A 17,373-nucleotide genomic window follows, 5' to 3' on the forward strand; every position below is an offset into this window, starting at 1 on the left:
AGATGAGGGCTTGCTCTAGCTAGACAAAGGATCTTTGGTTCTTTTTTAGTGCAGAGGCTCCAAGCAGGAGTGACATGCTGATAGGCTGAAAATCACAGCTGTTCCACTGGTTTACAGTCATTGTGAGGCAAAGATAAGAACTACTCCTCCCACAAAGTGGCCTTGACTTTGCCCCTCAGATCTGAGGTGCCCCGGCCTCCTGGGTGTACTCTGCCCTGTTTTATTGGCTATTATACACTATTATTGACTGTCACACCACTCATCACTGCAGTTTGAGGTTTCAAATCAGAAGTGGCATCTTCGACACTTAGGGCTGTATTTGGAGATGATTCCAGGATAGAAGCTTTTGCTGACCATATTTTCTTTTATTCTGAAGTAGATGTTCCTATTCCAGTTTTTAAAAATATTACAGCCCTGTGAGACCAGATAGTGACTGCAAAGACTGTAAACTGTCAGAGTTCCCTAATAAATCTCCTTTTTTTCTTTGAAGGAGACTCTGCTTTGTGGTTCCTAGACTGAGGCACTGACGGTTATAGTCAGTGAGTGATGATAATCAGAGCTCAGAATTTCAAATTATAATTTATCACACTGAAAGTGCAGAACATCCCCGTAAATTTAAAGATGGAGAAATTGAAGAAGGAGTGGCTGCGTACCATAGTCATTGATGGGACAGCATTAAGGTCTAGTTTACACTAACAGCCTCTTGTCTCCTCTCCTCTGTAGAAAAGAAATTTCTATCTTTGGTTTCCAGGTAAAGTTGTGTGTATTTGTGTGTGTGTGTGTGTGTGTGTGTGTGTGTGTGTTCATGTAGGAACATGGCTTACTTTAGGGTGAACAGGCTCAATTATGCTCTTTTGTAGTGATATTTAGGAAGACTCCATATGGGTCTAGTCTATATGAGTATTTTAAAAACTGACAGGAGGTGTTTTTGACCATTAGATGTGTTGGATCTTCATTTTCCTCCTTGCCTCATCATACCTCTCACATTCGCTCGCTGCAGAAGTAATCACTGATGTGGCCAGAAGAAAGACGTAAGCCCCAGGAAAGCTTGAGAATTTGAATTACAAGATACCTTGGTAGAAGCTCAGAATCATTTTTTAGATTTAGGGAATTTTAACAAGCAAAACTTTGAAACAAAGTTTATTTGAGATCCTAATTCTAAGTCAGATTAGCAACATGACAAAGACCCTTGATGTTTTTCAAAATCTGTTCTATTTCTAGTTTGGTGTCCATGCCTTTCTGTCTACTGCCTAAAGTCTTATTGGTCCGGTACTTAAAGGCCTCTTTCATGAAAAATGCCTCTGATATGCACTATTATTTGTTTTGTCGTTTTTCACTTAGGATCTTCCAAGGGCTGTGATTATAGCTTTTCACATCATTTGTTTCTCATTCTTGGCTGCAAAACCAAGCGAACACACATTCTTCACTATCGGATTGCATATGGAGTCTTCCCCACTAGACATTATTTGGTATGGATTTGTTATTTGAATTGAGAGGCACTACACACTGCCCTGTAGACAGGGTATACTGTTGTTGTTAGCTTCCGTGAGTCGGCTACCAACTCATGGTGACCCCATGCACAACAGAACAAAATGCTGCCCAGTCTTGCGCCATCACCATGAGTGGTTACAGACCAGACCATTGTGGTCCATAGGGTTTTCACTGGCTGATTTTCAGAAGGAGATCACCAGACCTTTCTTCCTAGTCCATCTTTGTCTGGAAGCACCACTGAAAATTGTTTAGCATCATAGCAACACAGAAGCCTCCACTGACAAATGAATGTTGGCTCCGCATAACGAGCATTGGCCGGGAATCACCAGCATAGAAGGCGAGAATTGTGCCACTGACCCACCAGGGCCCTCTCAGGGTGTACTGTTGTAGTTGTTAGGTGCCGTCGAGTTAGTTCCAACTCATAGCGACCCTATGTACAACGTAACGAAACGCTGCCCAGTCCTGCGCCATCCTCACAATCGTTGCTGTGCTTGAGCGCATCATTGCAGCCACTGTGTCAATCCATCTCGTTAAGGGTCTTCCTCTCTTTCACTAGCCCTCTGCTTTACCCAGCATGATGTCCTTCTCCAGGGACAGATTCCTCCTGATAACATGTCCAGAGTATGTGAGATGAAATGTTGCCATCCTCACTTCTAAGGAGTATTCTGGCTGTATTTCTTCCAAGACAGATTTGTTTGTTCTTCTGGCAGTCCGTGGTACATTCAGTATTCTTTGCCAACACCATAATTCTCAAGGCATTAATTCTTCTTCAGTCTTCCTTATTCATTTTCCAGCTTTCATATGCGTATGAGACAACTGAAAATACCATGGCTTGGGTCAGGTGCATCTTAGTCCTCAAAGTGACATCTCTGTTTTTTTTTAAACACTTTAAAGAGGTCTTTTTCAGCAGATTTGCCCAATACAAAACATTTGAAGTTGTCAAGAATTTCATTTTTCTTGGATCCACAATCAATGCCCATGGAAGCAGCGGTCAAGAAATCAGGGTATACTACTGGCCTGTATTCTGGGCCTAGTCCCAGGAACTCGTAAATTTACATCACAGTGTGAGTGGGCCTAGCCTATCTCTGTTTCTTATTTTTTAAATGGGGATAATAATGCTCAGCTCTTGTTGACATCACAGCCATTTTTTGAAGGGTTAATGAGCTCAGCTTTTTGAAACACTTAGATCCTTAGATGAAAGGTGTTATTTAACCACAGCGCAGTTTCATACTGAGAGTGCCTTCCCAAAGAGCTCAAAGTACTTGTCAGACTGTCTTCCATTCATCTCATACCGTCCCTGGTAGGGAGGTAGGTAGTTAAGCATTATTAAGTACAAAATGGTGTTATTACTGTTACTTTTATCTGTAAATGGGGATAATTGTGAGACATGGAATTTGGAGAAACAGATTGTGGAAGAAAAGCACTGGGAAAACATCAGAGTAGCATTCGTGTGCTGTGCCTGTTTACTTTGAGTTTCATAAAAAAGAAGCCCTGTTGCATCCATGAAGACAATAGAAAGCATCCTTTCTTTGGGATAAATGGGACCCAGAACATCCTTTTAAATGCTTGCATTAATCAACAACTAGTACTTATTTTCATTTGCGCAAGATTATGTTCTAAGGAGGAGTCCCTGGGTGGCGTAAACAGTTAAGCAGTCAACTACTAACTGAAAGGTTGGCAGTTCGAACTCACCCATAGGCACCTCAGAAGAAAGGCCTGGCAATCTGCTTCTGAAAGATAGCAGCCTTGAAAACCCTATGGAGTGTAGTTCTACTCTGCAACACGTGGGGTTGCTGTGAGTTGGCATCGACTCGATGGCAACTGGTTTGGTTTTGAGTTTTATGTTCTAAGGATTAGTTAGGGAGCCCTGATGGCACAGTGGTTAAGTGTGTGGCTGCTAACCAAAGGGTCGGCAGTTCAAACCCACCAGCAGCTCCACAGGAGAAAAGACCTGGTGATCTGCTCCTGAAAAGATTACAGCCTAGGAATCCCTATGGGGCAGTTCTACTCTGTCCTGTAGGGTTGCTATGAGTTGGAACTGACTCAATGGCACACAACAACAACAAGGATTAGTTTAACTCATACATACCAAGAATGACTATAAATTGCGTAGTGCTTACATATTTTGAATCTACATCTTGGACTTCAAAACTCAGTTTCCTCTTACTGAAGTCATATTGGACAGCAAATAGTTCACTGAGGCTACCCAGCACAAGTAATGGATTCCCTTAAAAGAGGAATCTTTGAAGAGAGTGACCTCTACTTTGCTCAAGATTGAAGAAAGAATGAGCCTCATTTGGGGAGCAGATGGGCAGGGATCCCCACACACTTGCCATTGTGTTGTTGGCTCTTCATTCAGTTTTATGGCTTGAGGTCACAGATAGGGGAAGGTTTCTCTCCACCCTCCTGCCCTCCTCTGTCTGAGATTTTCAGCTTCATCTTTGCAGCCTAGTCACATTTGGAGTTATTTCTGGTCTTTGATGGTTGTGCCACAGGGCTTGGGAGGAAGGAGTAAAGGTCTGAAATGAAGGCAAGGAAAAATGACCACAGTTAGCCCTTAAATCTTGCTATTTGTTTTCTTTTGGTGTATACCACTAAGTTACCAGAAATCAATAATTTCCTCTGTGTTCTCCCTAGGAAACAAACATGTACAAACTGAAAAGGTAGGTAGGCTTCATGAGCCATGCAAGCAGGATGGTTGGATTTTATCTGGGGATCCTCTGCCAGGGAAGCCTGGGCTTTGACCAAACATCTTCCATCCTGATGGTCCACATTTCTCTTGTTACTTGGTGAGAGGAAAAGCTTGTTTAGTTCTCTAAACGCATCAGGAAGCACTCAGTAAAAGAGAGCAACTGTGTGCATAAGTTTTCAAATGTCATACTTAGGTTTTAAAATTTCTTCTTAGATCACCCAAGTCAGTACTTTTGATTTACTAGTGATAACACAGATATTGGCAGTCTTAAATTCTGTTTTTGTTTCCTTATCAAATATTTGTAAAGTTTTGTGTAACCGCTTACTGTTATGTTCCTTTACAGCAGGTTTTAAAAAATACTGGTTCCATAACAACAGGGCTCTGTGTGTTTGTGTGTGTGTCAAAGAAAAATGTTTTCAGAAAGAGAATGGTTTAGGTTTCAAAACCCCCAAGGGAATTGTTATAAAACAATAGTGAGGAGAAAAACTCAACACGATTTAAATACCTTGACATGATTCTTTTTTAATTTAAAAATTTTCCTGTTAAGTCTATTATTTTCTAAACAATAGACCACTTTGTTCTTCATGAGCCACTTTAGGCTGGAAAGAACAACCAAGTTTCTTTTTTTAAACTTGTAGTTTAAGCTTTTCCCTCTTTTCCCATTCAGGTACCTAATTAAATGGAGTGCTTTAGTTGATTTGTGCTTATTTTCATCCGGAATTCAATTAAAATTCTTCCAGCTGAGCTAGAGCCATCCGATGCTTAAACCGTGTCCAGGATAAGATGTGGCAGTGGAAGCAGAAATAACAAGCTAAAGAATATGTTCATTTGAGTCTTTGGGAGTTGTCTGCATCAAGGTTCCTTACTGTGGCTTAAATAGGGCACAGTTTTAAGGGGTACCACCGACAGTAAGGGGCAATAGAGGGTAGGGGCTAAAGAGCTCAGACTGGAGGGTTAGACTGCCTGGCTTTGAACCTTAGTTTCCCACCCTTAACTTGCTGGTATCCTTTGGCAACTTATGTAAGCGTGCTAAAACCTCAGGTTCCTCAACTCTAAAATGGGTATTAATAATAGTATCTGCTTCTCGGGGTTGTGAGGATGCAATCAGATAATCACATAGAGCCCACATCATAGTGCTTGGCACATTAGCTTGCTCAATAAGCTTGGCTGTTACTAGCTTTACTAGTGGTGTCAGTGCTTCTATATTTATTGTTCACCTTGGTCTTTTAATATATAACAATATTGGCATTGGGTAAACTTTGTTTTAAAAAATCTTATGGTTTGATAGATTCGAATTTATAATTAAAATTTAAATATACATGGTGTCTTTGTTATCTAGTGCTGCTACAACAGAAATACCACAAGTGGATGGCTTTAACAAACAGAAGTTTATTTTCTCACAGTCTAGGAGGCTAGAAGTCCGAATTCAGGGTGCCAGCTCCAGGGGAAGGCTTTCTGTCTGTATTGGCTCCAAGGGAAGGTCCTTGTCATCAGTCTTCCCCAGTCGAGGAGCTTCTTAGCACAGGGACCCCGGGTGCAAAGGATGCACTATTCTCCTGGCTCTTGTTTCTCGGTGGTATGAGGTCCCCATGTCACTCTGCTTGCCTCTCTCTTTTATATCTTAAAAGAGATTGGCTCAAGACACAATCCAGTCTTGTAGATTGAGTCCTGCCTCATTAACATAGCTACCACTAATCCTATCTCATCAACATCATATTAGAGATAGGATTTACAACACACAGGAAAATCACATCAGATGACAAAATTCACACAATACTGGGAATCATGGCCAACCAAGTTGACAGATATTTTGGGGGGACACAATTCAATCCATGACACATGGTACAAACCACCATAAGCAAAGTCAAAAGACAAATGGTAAACTAGGAGAAAAGTATATTTGCAATTCTTAACACAAAGAGCTCATTTCCCTAATAAAGAATTACAGTGCAGTAGAAAAATGGACAGTCGTAAAGCCTTTATTGTGACATACTTCCACCTAGCTGTGCTATAGATTTCTTGTCTTTAATACATACCTTCAGAACCTTCCAGGAAAACCCTAGATTAAAGAAGTGCTCGGGACACATACAGCTGAGGATATAGCCATGAGTGTGTATAAATAGACCTGAATTCTTTTGTTTTTCCCTGTAAAATAACTCCCTCAGAAATGTTCTTTTATTATCAGTGGTACCCTCATATACCCTCATTTACCCTGTCTTCCATGATTTTTCTCATCTGCTTTTCCTGTTCCCTTCCCCTCATCCAGAAAAGTCACCGAGTCCTGTGTGGGCTTCATTTATAGTATCTCCCATCTGCCCCAGTCTTCGCAGGCCCACTGCTACTGTTTTATTCTGGAGACACCCAATATCTCCCTCATAACTGCACTGCTGTGGTGATCTCCTGTCCTTCCTTTCTCTTGTCCCTTTTCTAATCAGCACAATATGCCACACCCAGATTAATCTCCCTTAAACGTTGTTTTTATCAGGCCATCAACCTACCCAAAAACCTTCAATGGTTTCTCTCTGTCTAGGATGAAGTCTAACTTCAGAATCAGCCCCTCAGGGGCCCCCCTTAACCTGATTCACTCTCTGTACGTCTCTAGCCTTAGCCTTTCTCACTGCTTCCATACATCTAAGCTGGTCCACTTGGCCACTGCCCACCATGTCCCTTTCTCCTCCATGCTCCCCACCCTCTTCTTCTTCTCTTCCCTGAGTCCTGTACTTGGCACCAGGCCTGGCTCAGTTCCTGCCTCCTCCCATGGCTTTCCTAGGTACCCCAGTGTCCATTGTTTCCTTACCTCCAGCTGCACTTAGTGCCTGCACCTCTCACCTCACACTTGACCTTTGCTACCCTCATTGTTGTAGGTAAACTCTTAGTTGAAGTAGATCGTGCATCCAGGAAAGTGCACAGATCACAGAGTATACCACTCCATGACTTCACAGTGTGAACACACCCATGCCATCAGCAATCCTCTCTTCTGATATGCATGGATAGTTACCACCTAACTAGGTGGTAAGCACGTGGGAGTCAGGAACCTTGTCATATGCCTCTTTGCACAGCAAATGCATAACATCAAGTGCTCAGCAATATTCCAGATCAGGAACTAGAGCTAAGACTGGGATCTAGGCTTTGGCAAATAAGAAACACATAGAAATTTGAATCAGTACATGAAATTTCCATTACTAACTACAGATTTTTTCTTGAGAACTAGGTATACAGGAGATATACCCCCCTTTCTCTTGAATAGAGGTAATCTAATAGTGGTAAGTCTTATTCAGGGATTCCTAGATGATGACCTATAAATTAAACCTTTAAATCCAGTCTCAACAAGTACATAACATAATTTTATCTTTTCAGACATAAGGTACACAGACATCTACAACATTAGTTTCAGTTGTCACATCCAGCAAATATTGCTCATATCCAATCTACTAGATACTGTTACAAGTGCTGGGTTTTCCATTGTGAATAATATGAAGGCTCCTCCCTCTATGTAGCTTATAGTCCAATGAGTCACTAGAAGTAATTGACAGAACTAAAAGAAAGGCTGAAGACTTAAGCTATAATACTACTAAATAATAAGATAACTGAAAAATTATTTCTAAATCATCTGTAGTATAAACGCACAGGGACAACAAGAATTGGAGACGGGAAAAGGCTAAAATGAAGATTGGCTCTGCACTAGGGACTTGTGGACAAGAAATCCATTTGATCATGATATTATCAAAAGTACGAGAGAAGATGGCAACCTATGTAGGTAAAATAAATACAACGTTAAGGAGAACCCAAACCAAACCAAACCCATTGCTGTCGAGTTGATTCTGACTCGTAGTGACCCTATAGGACAGAGTAGAACTGCCCCATAGGGTTTCCAAGGAGCACCTGGTGGATTCAAACTGCTGACCTTTTGGTTAGCAGCTGAGCTCTTAACCACTGTGCCACCAGCGCTCCTAAGGAGAACAAAAAAAAAAAACACCAAACTCATTGCCATCAAGTCAATTCCGACTCATAGTGACTCTGTAGGACAGAGAAGAACTGCCCCATAGGGTTTCCAAGGAGCGCCTGGTGGATTTGAACTGCTGACGTTTTGGTTAGCAGACATAGCTCTTAACCATTACGCCATCAGGGTTTCCCTAAGGAGAACAGAGAGACCAAAAAAAAAACCACGCACACAATGATAGGAAATACCTAATGTTTCAGTATTACTTTCACTTGTTTAGCATATTTGATCTTTGCCCATGATTCCTTATGAAATAGGCATATGGGTGGTAAGTGCAACGGTTAAGCACTCAGCTGCTAACCAAAAGGTTGGCAGTTTGAACCCACCCAGTGGCTCCGCAGGAGACAGACCTAGCGATCTGCTCCCATAACGATTACAGCCTAGGAAACCCTATGGAGCAGTTCTACTCTGTCACATGGGGTCACTGTGAGTCTAAAATTGACTCCATGGCACCTAACAGCGACAGTAGTGGGTGGTATCATCTATTCAAAGTCAGCTCCCATGTTCTGGGTGTAAGTTTAGATTCTGACTTCAGTATTCTTTCCACAGCCTTGGTGGGGCATGAGAATTTATGTTCAGTCTTCTCTCTTACTTTCTGTAATCACTGCATTTCAATCACATCCCAGCTGACTCCATCATTGCCACATTTACTTTAAACCTAAAGCAAGCGAATCTCCCTGGCAAATCATGCCATCTGAAGGTTATCCACAAAGCAGAGGTAAGTCACATGTAGGTCATTTCCTGCTTGTAACTGTGGCATCTCCATTACATGAGGTGGTGGAGGACTCATAGGCTGCCAGTCCTTCCTAAGTAACTTGTTGAAAGCATTATGAGTTCCCTTTTAGTTTTGTTTTGTCTCTTCTTTTATTGCCCCTTTGGTTATGCCCTTTTTGTGCCCAGGAGGTTTCAGTTTGCAAAGCTATGAATCTGTCAGTCTCATTGATGTGGCTTTCACTTCAAATTAATGTTCAGCAAAGGGATTAGCAGATAACCGTTTCAGGCTGAATTTCTTTACACAAAGGGGTAGATATGGTCTGAACAGGCTGCCACAGCCAGCAAGAGACATTAATTGTGTAAAGCAGCACAGGCAAGAGCTGATCACCTTTCTGAAAGACGAGACAATGTGGCACACAGCCTCTAAATAGATCTTTGGGGTCAAGTTGATGTCATGTTGAAGAATCAATATTTACTGGGCTTTATAAAGTTAGCCTTTAATGAACCCCAGGCGTTTTGCTAGGCCATTAATTGCAGGAAGAGGAAAGGCGACAGTGGCCAAAGTCTGTGTCTGTGGAGGCTGTATAAAAATAAATGAAGAGACAGTCACATACTGGTGTAGAAAGATCCCACCCTGAGGTTCTGCTCAAGCATTGCTGGGTACATGTATTGGAAGACTGTCTTGGGATCTCAGTGACATTTTAAGAAAGAGCAACTCTTGTTTCCTAACAGAAGAAGGTAAGCCCTGTTCTCTTTAACACTCCTTATCCTAGCAATGTGGCTGAATTCTCCTGGGATCAATTCTGATGTCATTTTGGGTTCTGCATTATAAATGTGCTGATCACGAGGGCAGGTCCCTCCTGGAGTATGGCTCATCCCTCCCCTGACAACTTGAAAGCTTTTATGAAGTGAAGGATTGCAGTAAAGAGCACTTACTTCAGGACACTGGCTTGACTCCAAGTCTAATTAAAGGTTTTTGATAAACATTATCATTTGCATTTGTTATATTGCCCAGCAGAAGTGTTCCTCTGGTTGTTTTTTGTGTGTAAGTGTTCTGTATCCCTCACTGGGTTGTTAGAATCATTTGTGGGTCAGCAGCCTTATCTTCTCTTTACTTGTATCTCTGGTCAGTGCTCCTAATAAACATTGTTGACTAGGTAGAGCTATGTGTTATACCTGACTTTTATCCTGACTGTGATAAAGCTAGGATCCTGAGGGGGGTATTCATGGTCAGTAACTAAAAGTCATAGAAGCAGCTTTGCCAGGCCCTGTGAGCTGGGGTGTAGCTCCAGGATGTTTGTTACAAGTTCTTGGTCATATGTATTCAGTAGATACATTTTAAAATTGACTTTCCAGACCTCTTTCTCTAGTGTATTTTGTTAGGGACGACTTTAAAATTAATCAGAGGAAAAGCTGGCTGTTCTTTCCCCACGCCTAACCCTACTCTCTAGGATCCTTATTCAGAACAAGCACAAGAGGTTTGTGGGGATTGTTGTGGTTTGCTGTTTCTGTTAGAGAATCTGATGATTAATATTTCAAACATAATTTTCTTTAGATATTCATTATGGTTTTTACTTTTCCTTTTTAGCTATTTGAGAACTTCTACTTTGGTGCCCTAAAGCTCAACTCAATTCACATCTCTCAGAGGTTCACAGTAGACAGCTTTGGAAACTACGCCTCCTGTGGACAGATTGACTTCTCTTGACATGGATCTTGGAAAGCACAAGAAATTGAATATCCTCATGAGGTGCTGAGGAAAATGTCTTTAATTGCCAAAGAGGGGTGTGGAAATTTGGATGGTGGCTTTTCTGGGTGGTTTCCCCATAGACTCACTCATGGTCTCTGATGGTTGTCCACAATCATCAAACTGTCAGTCAAGATGGTTGTGGGCACAAGGAGAATTTGTACCCGTGACTCTTGTTCATCTTAACAGGGTCTACCTTTCTTTCTTGGGAGAAAAGACCTGGTGATCTGCTCCCATAAAGATTTCAGCCTAGGAAACCCTATGGGGGCAGTTCTACTCTATCCTATAGGGTGGCTATGAGTTGGAATCAACTTGATGGCACACAATAACAACAACAACCTTTCTTTCTGAAGCTATTCTCTGGAAGTTTGCTTCTGAAGCCCACTGAGGGTCAGATTAACATGATTTCTTATGTACCTACTGATTTTGCCCCAGCCATTAAACTATTTTGTATTAATACTTTAAAAGAGAATTAAAGGCACGGTTTTATTAATCTCTCTTAATCTTTCAACCTAGATGGACTATCTACAATTTCTAGAAGGTTTGCATTTTTTGCTTCCCTTTACACCCTTACTTTTCACCTCTACCCAGATAGTGGGTAAGAATTTTATCTTTAGCAAAACAACTGTTAAAGCTTTTACCTTTTACTTGCTTGATCTGACCTTTTTCTTCTAAAGTTGATACTTCTTATTTGTTGGATCTCTGTTCCTTCACCCTACTCCACCCTCATCTTCCTATGCCCCTGATGGAGTTGCACATTGTAGCTCTTTTCTGTTTGCTTCTCAGGGCAGCAGCAATAGAACAGCCATGATATCAGCAGAACTTTGCAACGTTGTCTGGAAGATCGTCAGCCACAGAGGCACGCCTTGCCTTCCCTGCGGCAGACCAGAGGAGAGAGGGAGTGCTCCCAGCTCCAGCTTTGCCCCTCCATGTCCTCTCTTTCTCTTTCCGTCATTCCTGATTCTTACTTTCTGTTAGATAAATCGGATTCAAACCCACTGTGTCAAGGTCGCTCCATCGTGTGGGCTGTGTATAACACTCGGATTTGTTTATCAGTGTGGCTACACAGATCCTTTGTGAATAAATGAATTTCCACAGTAACTGTGTTTTTCTTATAGTATTATCACATGGTTCTAATTTGACCCCCTTTGTCATTGCCTGTTGGGGTACAGTGTTGCCATCACTTATTCACAAGTTTAGCTATGGCCAGTTCATCCAGGATTTACACATTGGTGCTGGCAAGATTAGTTCTTCCCAAAGGCAACTGAGGAATTGGTCAACTGTAAAAAGTGATTGACATTAAATATAGTTAATGATCTGGCATTGGGAAATTAGACAAGAGATGTTTTCACCATTTTTTTTTCTTTCGGGTTTATAAAATTTTTAGTATTGTACTTTAGATGAAGGTTTACAGAACAAGCCAGCGTCTCATTAAACAGTACACGTATTGTTTTGGACCATGGGTTACCAACCCCACGACATGTCAATACTCTCCCTTCTCAACGTTCAGTTCCCTATTACCAGCTTTCCTGTCTCCTCCTACTTTCTCGTCCTTGCCCCTGAGCTGTTGTGCACATTTAGTCTTGTTTTGTTTTATGGGCCTGTCTAATCTTTGGCTGAAGGGTGAACCTCGGGAGTGACTTCAGTACTGAGCTAAAAGAGTTCAGGGGCCATACTCTTGGGGTTTCTTAGAGCAGATAATTTTTGATGGAGCTAAAAGAATTTTTCAAGTTCCAAGGTCTCCTCTCATCAAATTATAATGGGATAAATGTTAGAGGATTTGCTACTGTATTTATAATAGAATCCTTGAATGTTAACACTTTGCAATTCATTCTACATTAAGACAGAGTTAAACTGTCCCTAACATAGCTCTAGCCAGCTTTTGAGGCACTGACCTCAATTCCTCTAAGAGAGGGAGGGAACAATCTCCCACCACTATTGAACTTACACAAGATCTGTGTTGTTGTACAAGAAACTTTGTTATGGAACGTAATTTTGATTTTTGGGAGGCGGGCACAATGAGTTACCCCCAAATGAACTCCATATCCATGGTAGAGACATTATCAATGTTGCTTTTAATGACTAATTTTTAAGTGAGCTCCAGAGTTCACCAAACTAGACATTGTCTAGAATTCAGTGTCACAATGACATAAAGCTTAGTTCAGGTTTGCTTTTGCGCTGTGCAATTTTTCCTGGAGCTAAAGGGGACCTGACGGTACCAGAGATGTATTGAGTTGGGTCAATGGAACACCTTTCAGATTCCATCTTAATACCAAGAGGGAGCACAGATATGAAAGCCCAAGGCTACTGTAAGTGAGTAAAGTGGCCGCTGTTGTGGTTGTTTTTTAATAACTTTTTTTTTTTAATTGTGCTTTAGATGAAGGTTTACAGAGCAAATTAGCTTCTCATTAAACAATTAGTATACATATTGTTTTGTGACATTGGTTGCCAACCCTGTGACATGTCAACACTGTCCCCTTCTCGACCTTGGGCTCCCCATTTCCATTTGTCCAGCTTTCCTGTCCCCTCCTGCCTTCTTGTCCTTGCCCTGGGCTGGTGTACCCGTTTAGTCTCGTATACATAGCTGAGCTACGTGTATCATTGTTTGTTTTATGGGCCTGTCTAATCTTTGGCTGAAGGGTGAACCTCAGGAATGACTTCAGTACTGAGTTAAAAGGGTGTCCAGGGGCCATACTCTCAGGGTTTCTCCGGTCTCTGTTTGTTAGACCAGTAAGTCTAGTCTTTTTTTCTTTTTTTTAAGAAGATATATAACTGTTTATCTGACCTGTGGATGGTCAAAGACATCCTAAGCACCAAAGCAATGAAAGATACCAGAAAAGAATATACAGACGGTCTTAACTATCTAAAAATGTAAAACTTTTATATAGTAAAAAGTATTAATATTTAAACAAACATAATGGGAAAGATGTTTGCAGCAAATACACTAAGAAAAGGTTTGATATCTATAATATTTAAACAAGAAAGGTCTGATAGCACTAAAATGTAAAGCCTAATAGAAGAACGTGCAGAGGACATGAACACAGAATGTAGAGAGAAGGAAAATCCGTGGCTGCAGAAACACTGCTGACATTTACTGAGTGCCAGCTGCTTTTCTAAAGTCCCGCGTGTACTGACTCATGTAATCCTCACAACAACAGATGAGATGTCTGCTTTTTACCCCATTCTACAGGTGCAGTAACTGAGGCACAGTTTACACAAATAATAAGTGGCATAGCTCTGATTTGAACCCAAACACCTTGACTCTTAATTACTATACTCCATGGTCTCTCAAGTACAAATGGCTGATTTAAAGTATGAAAAAAAATCTTATCAGTAATTTAAAAGTACAGTTTCAAACAACTGCTAAATTACACTTTTTTGCCTATCAAATTAGCAAAGACTTTAAAACTTACTCAGATCTAACTAAGTTAATATAAAATGAGAACTGTTATATTTACTCTGGAGAAAGTGTAAATTGGTAGACATTTTTTTGGAACTTTGACAGTATGTATCAGAAGCCTCTAACAGTTTTTTTTGTTAACAGTTCTTTTTTCTTTTTTAAATTTTTTTATTGTACTTTAGATGAAGGTTTACAGAATAAATAGTTCTCATTAAACAGTCAGTACACATATTGTTTTATGACATTGGTTAACAACCCCACGACATGTCAACACTCTCCCTTCTCGACCTTTTTTTTGGTGAAAATATACATAGCCAAAGTTACACCATTTTGAAAGTTTCTACATGTACAATTCAGTGACATGAATTACATTCTTCCAGTTGTGCTGCTATTCTCACTGTCCTTTTCCAAATTATTCCATCACCATTATCTTCAACTCACTGCCCCCTAGGCTTCCCATCAAACCTTTTGAGTTACTGTTGTCAATTTGATCTCACATAGATAATTCTTTTTTTTTTTCTTTTTTTTTTTTACCTTAAATGAAGGTTTGCAGAACAAATAGTTTTCATTAAACAGTACACATACTGCCCTATGACAATGGTTAACAACACCATGACGTCAACACTGTCCCTTCTCAACCTTGGGTTCCCTATCACCAGCTTTCCTGTCCCCCCTGCCTTCTAGTGCTTGTCCCTGGACTGCTGTGCCTCATTAGTCCTGTTTTGTTTTATAAGGCTGTCCAATCCCCGGCTGAACGGTGAATTTCGGGAGGGGCTTCACCACCAGGCTAAAAGGGTGTCCGGGGCCATACTCTCCGGGTTTCTCCAGTCTGTCAGGCCAGTAAATCTGGTCTTTTTTTGTGAGTTAGAATTCTGTTCTACATCCTTTTCCAGCTCTGTCCAGGACCCTCTATTGTGATCTGGGTCAGAGCAGTCAGTGGTGGTAGCCAGGCACCATCTAGCTGTACTGGACTCAGTCTGGTGGAGGCCGTGGTAGCTGTGATCCATTAGTCCTTTGGAGTTAACAGTTATTTTTAAAAGGAATTTATTCTAAGAAAATCAACAAAGTGAATTAAAATTTATACTTAATTAAGAAAAATTTTTTTGTATTATTTCTTTTTTAAAAGTGAGTTCTTCCTAGTTATTACAGCAGTATCAACTCATAGTAGAAAGTTAGAGAAGATTACTATATCAAGAGAAAATAAAATCCTTTACAAGTCTAGTCTTTTTTTGTGAGTTTGAATTATTTATTTATTCATTTATTATTTTTATATTATTATTTATATTATTATATTATTTATTATTATTTATTTAACTTTTTTATTTTGGAAAATGTTCATTTAAACAAAGATAAAATAAATTCACTTTGTGAAAAATCATCAAGCCATACGTTTATACTTTTTATACAGCTGTAAACTTATACTTTGTAGTTTTTATATGTATGTTATACTTAAATGTTTATTTTAAAAATAAATTTCATCACCTAGAGGAAACTGTTCTCTATGCATATATATCATTAAGTAATTTTTCACAAATGGCAAATATTATTATAGTTGAATGCTCACATGTGTCGTTTATTGGAGTATTAACTCATTTACTCTTTGTAACAGCCCACTGAGGTTGGTGTTATTATACTCATTTTACAAGTGATAAAACTGATGCTTAGCAAAGTTAAGACATTTGCCCAAGGTCATATATCTTGTAACAGTGCTTTTCTTAACCAATGTACCAGCAGTTCTCAAAAAGTGTGGTCTGCAGACCCCTGAGAGTCTCTGGGAACATTTCAGGGGGTCTGTGAGGTAAAACTATTTTTATAAAAATACTAAGGTGTTATTTGCCTTTTTCACTCTCATTCCCTCAGGAGTGAGAGTGGAGTTTTCTGGAAGCTACATGACATGATGACATCATCACTCTGATGGTTAATGGAAAGTGTGGTTGTGTATTTTTGGGTTTTCTAGAATTTCTTAAGTTGGTAGGCTTACGTTATAAATGTTTTTAGAGATTAACTCAGGCTGTTCTGAGTATATGGAAGTACTCTTAACTATTTTTGATTCTCCCTGCTGTAATGCAGATAGGAGAATCCAGCTGTCTTCTATTGAGCCAGACATTTAAAAAATTTGCAAAAACGTAAAATGATACCACTCTTGTCACTATTTTTTTGAAGTTTTTTTGGAAAATATAGTTGTTTTTCATGAAATATATTATTTTGTTAATATGTAATGGGCTCATTTTTGTTATTTTAAAATAATAAATATTTTAAACGTCCTAGTTTTCTATTCAAGTATAGTAAATATATATATAACCCACATCAAAGTTCTTTGGGGTACTCAATAAATTGTTAGCATAAAGGGCTCACAAGACCAGACAGTTTGAGAACTGCTGCGCTATACTATGCTTCCTTCCAACTGGGATCATGATCTTCTGTAACTGGCTTTTCTTACCCAACAATATGTAGTGGGTCACATTTGTGATATATCATTATTTTTAACATCTGACCAATATTCCATTGTATATATATAATTTAGTTAGTTCCTTACTAATGGTCATGGAGTTCGTTTCCAGGTTTGGCTATTTATAACAACTCTGGAATGAACATCTTTATGCATTTATCTTTTCGTGCTTATGAGGTCATCTAGAAATGGAGTTAATTGTTTTAAAGATGTGGTTAAATTTAAGTTTCTTATTAGGAAACTAAAGCTCCTCTCCTCTGTTTTGCATTGCTAAATATTAAATACAAACAGAAAAAAATGCATAAAACATATATACCATTGAACAAATATACCCAGCAGTTCCTTTGTGTGTGATCCACTATAACTCTCTCAAAGTTTAGGAAAACCTTTTCTTCTTTATAAACAAGAGCATTGGGCATTTTCTACAGCTGTTATCCCCATCATCTGGAAATTTGGATTCTCCCTGTACTAGCAGCTTTACTACTAGCTTAACTAACAGTCTTGGACTGCTGTTGACTTGCTTTTCAGCACAGGCCTAATACTGAAGGCAGTTCCATTAGAAGAGCTGCCCAGGAGTATGGGAAACACTTTGACCTTCAAAGGTCTGGAAACAGCTCTTGTCTTATCGATGGGACATCTATCTTGTCAACACCTTTCCAAACTCTTAATTGGGCAACTTTGGTAACTGTAGAAGCCCAGGGGCTTCAGTTTATAAGAGAGTACTGAAATGGGAGAGTTTTGGATCTATCTCCTCACTGCTTTGAAGATACATAATTAGCTTTGCTAAAAGACTAGGAATGACATGGAGGGAAAAGATGGCAAATTTTGGTAAATCTTCAAAACTGGGACACCAGAGTCTTTTCTTCCTCACCTAAGGGGAGAA

The 17,373-nt window shown here is 39.9% G+C and overlaps 1 protein-coding gene across 4 annotated transcripts in view; it reads left to right on the forward strand.

Moving 5' to 3' along the window:
- Positions 1 to 11,742, forward strand: part of ASCC1 (activating signal cointegrator 1 complex subunit 1) — a 150,489-nt gene extending 138,747 nt beyond the window's left edge. For 2 of the 4 annotated variants that reach the window (XM_004383250.2, XM_023737701.1), the window contains exons 10-11: positions 10,486 to 10,644; positions 11,428 to 11,737. In XM_004383250.2, coding sequence (XP_004383307.1) covers positions 10,486 to 10,602 — 117 coding nt within the window. In that variant the 3' untranslated portion in view covers positions 10,603 to 10,644; positions 11,428 to 11,737. Of the gene's footprint in view, positions 1 to 10,485; positions 10,645 to 11,157 lie in introns of all 4 variants that reach the window. The other 2 variants (XR_002825138.1, XM_023737702.1) reach the window with 2 other exon arrangements.
- Positions 11,743 to 17,373: the final 5,631 nt, after the last annotated feature.

Source organism: Trichechus manatus, unplaced genomic scaffold (genome assembly GCF_000243295.1).
Source record: "Trichechus manatus latirostris isolate Lorelei unplaced genomic scaffold, TriManLat1.0 scaffold00106, whole genome shotgun sequence".
NCBI classification, from domain to species: Eukaryota; Metazoa; Chordata; class Mammalia; order Sirenia; family Trichechidae; genus Trichechus; species Trichechus manatus.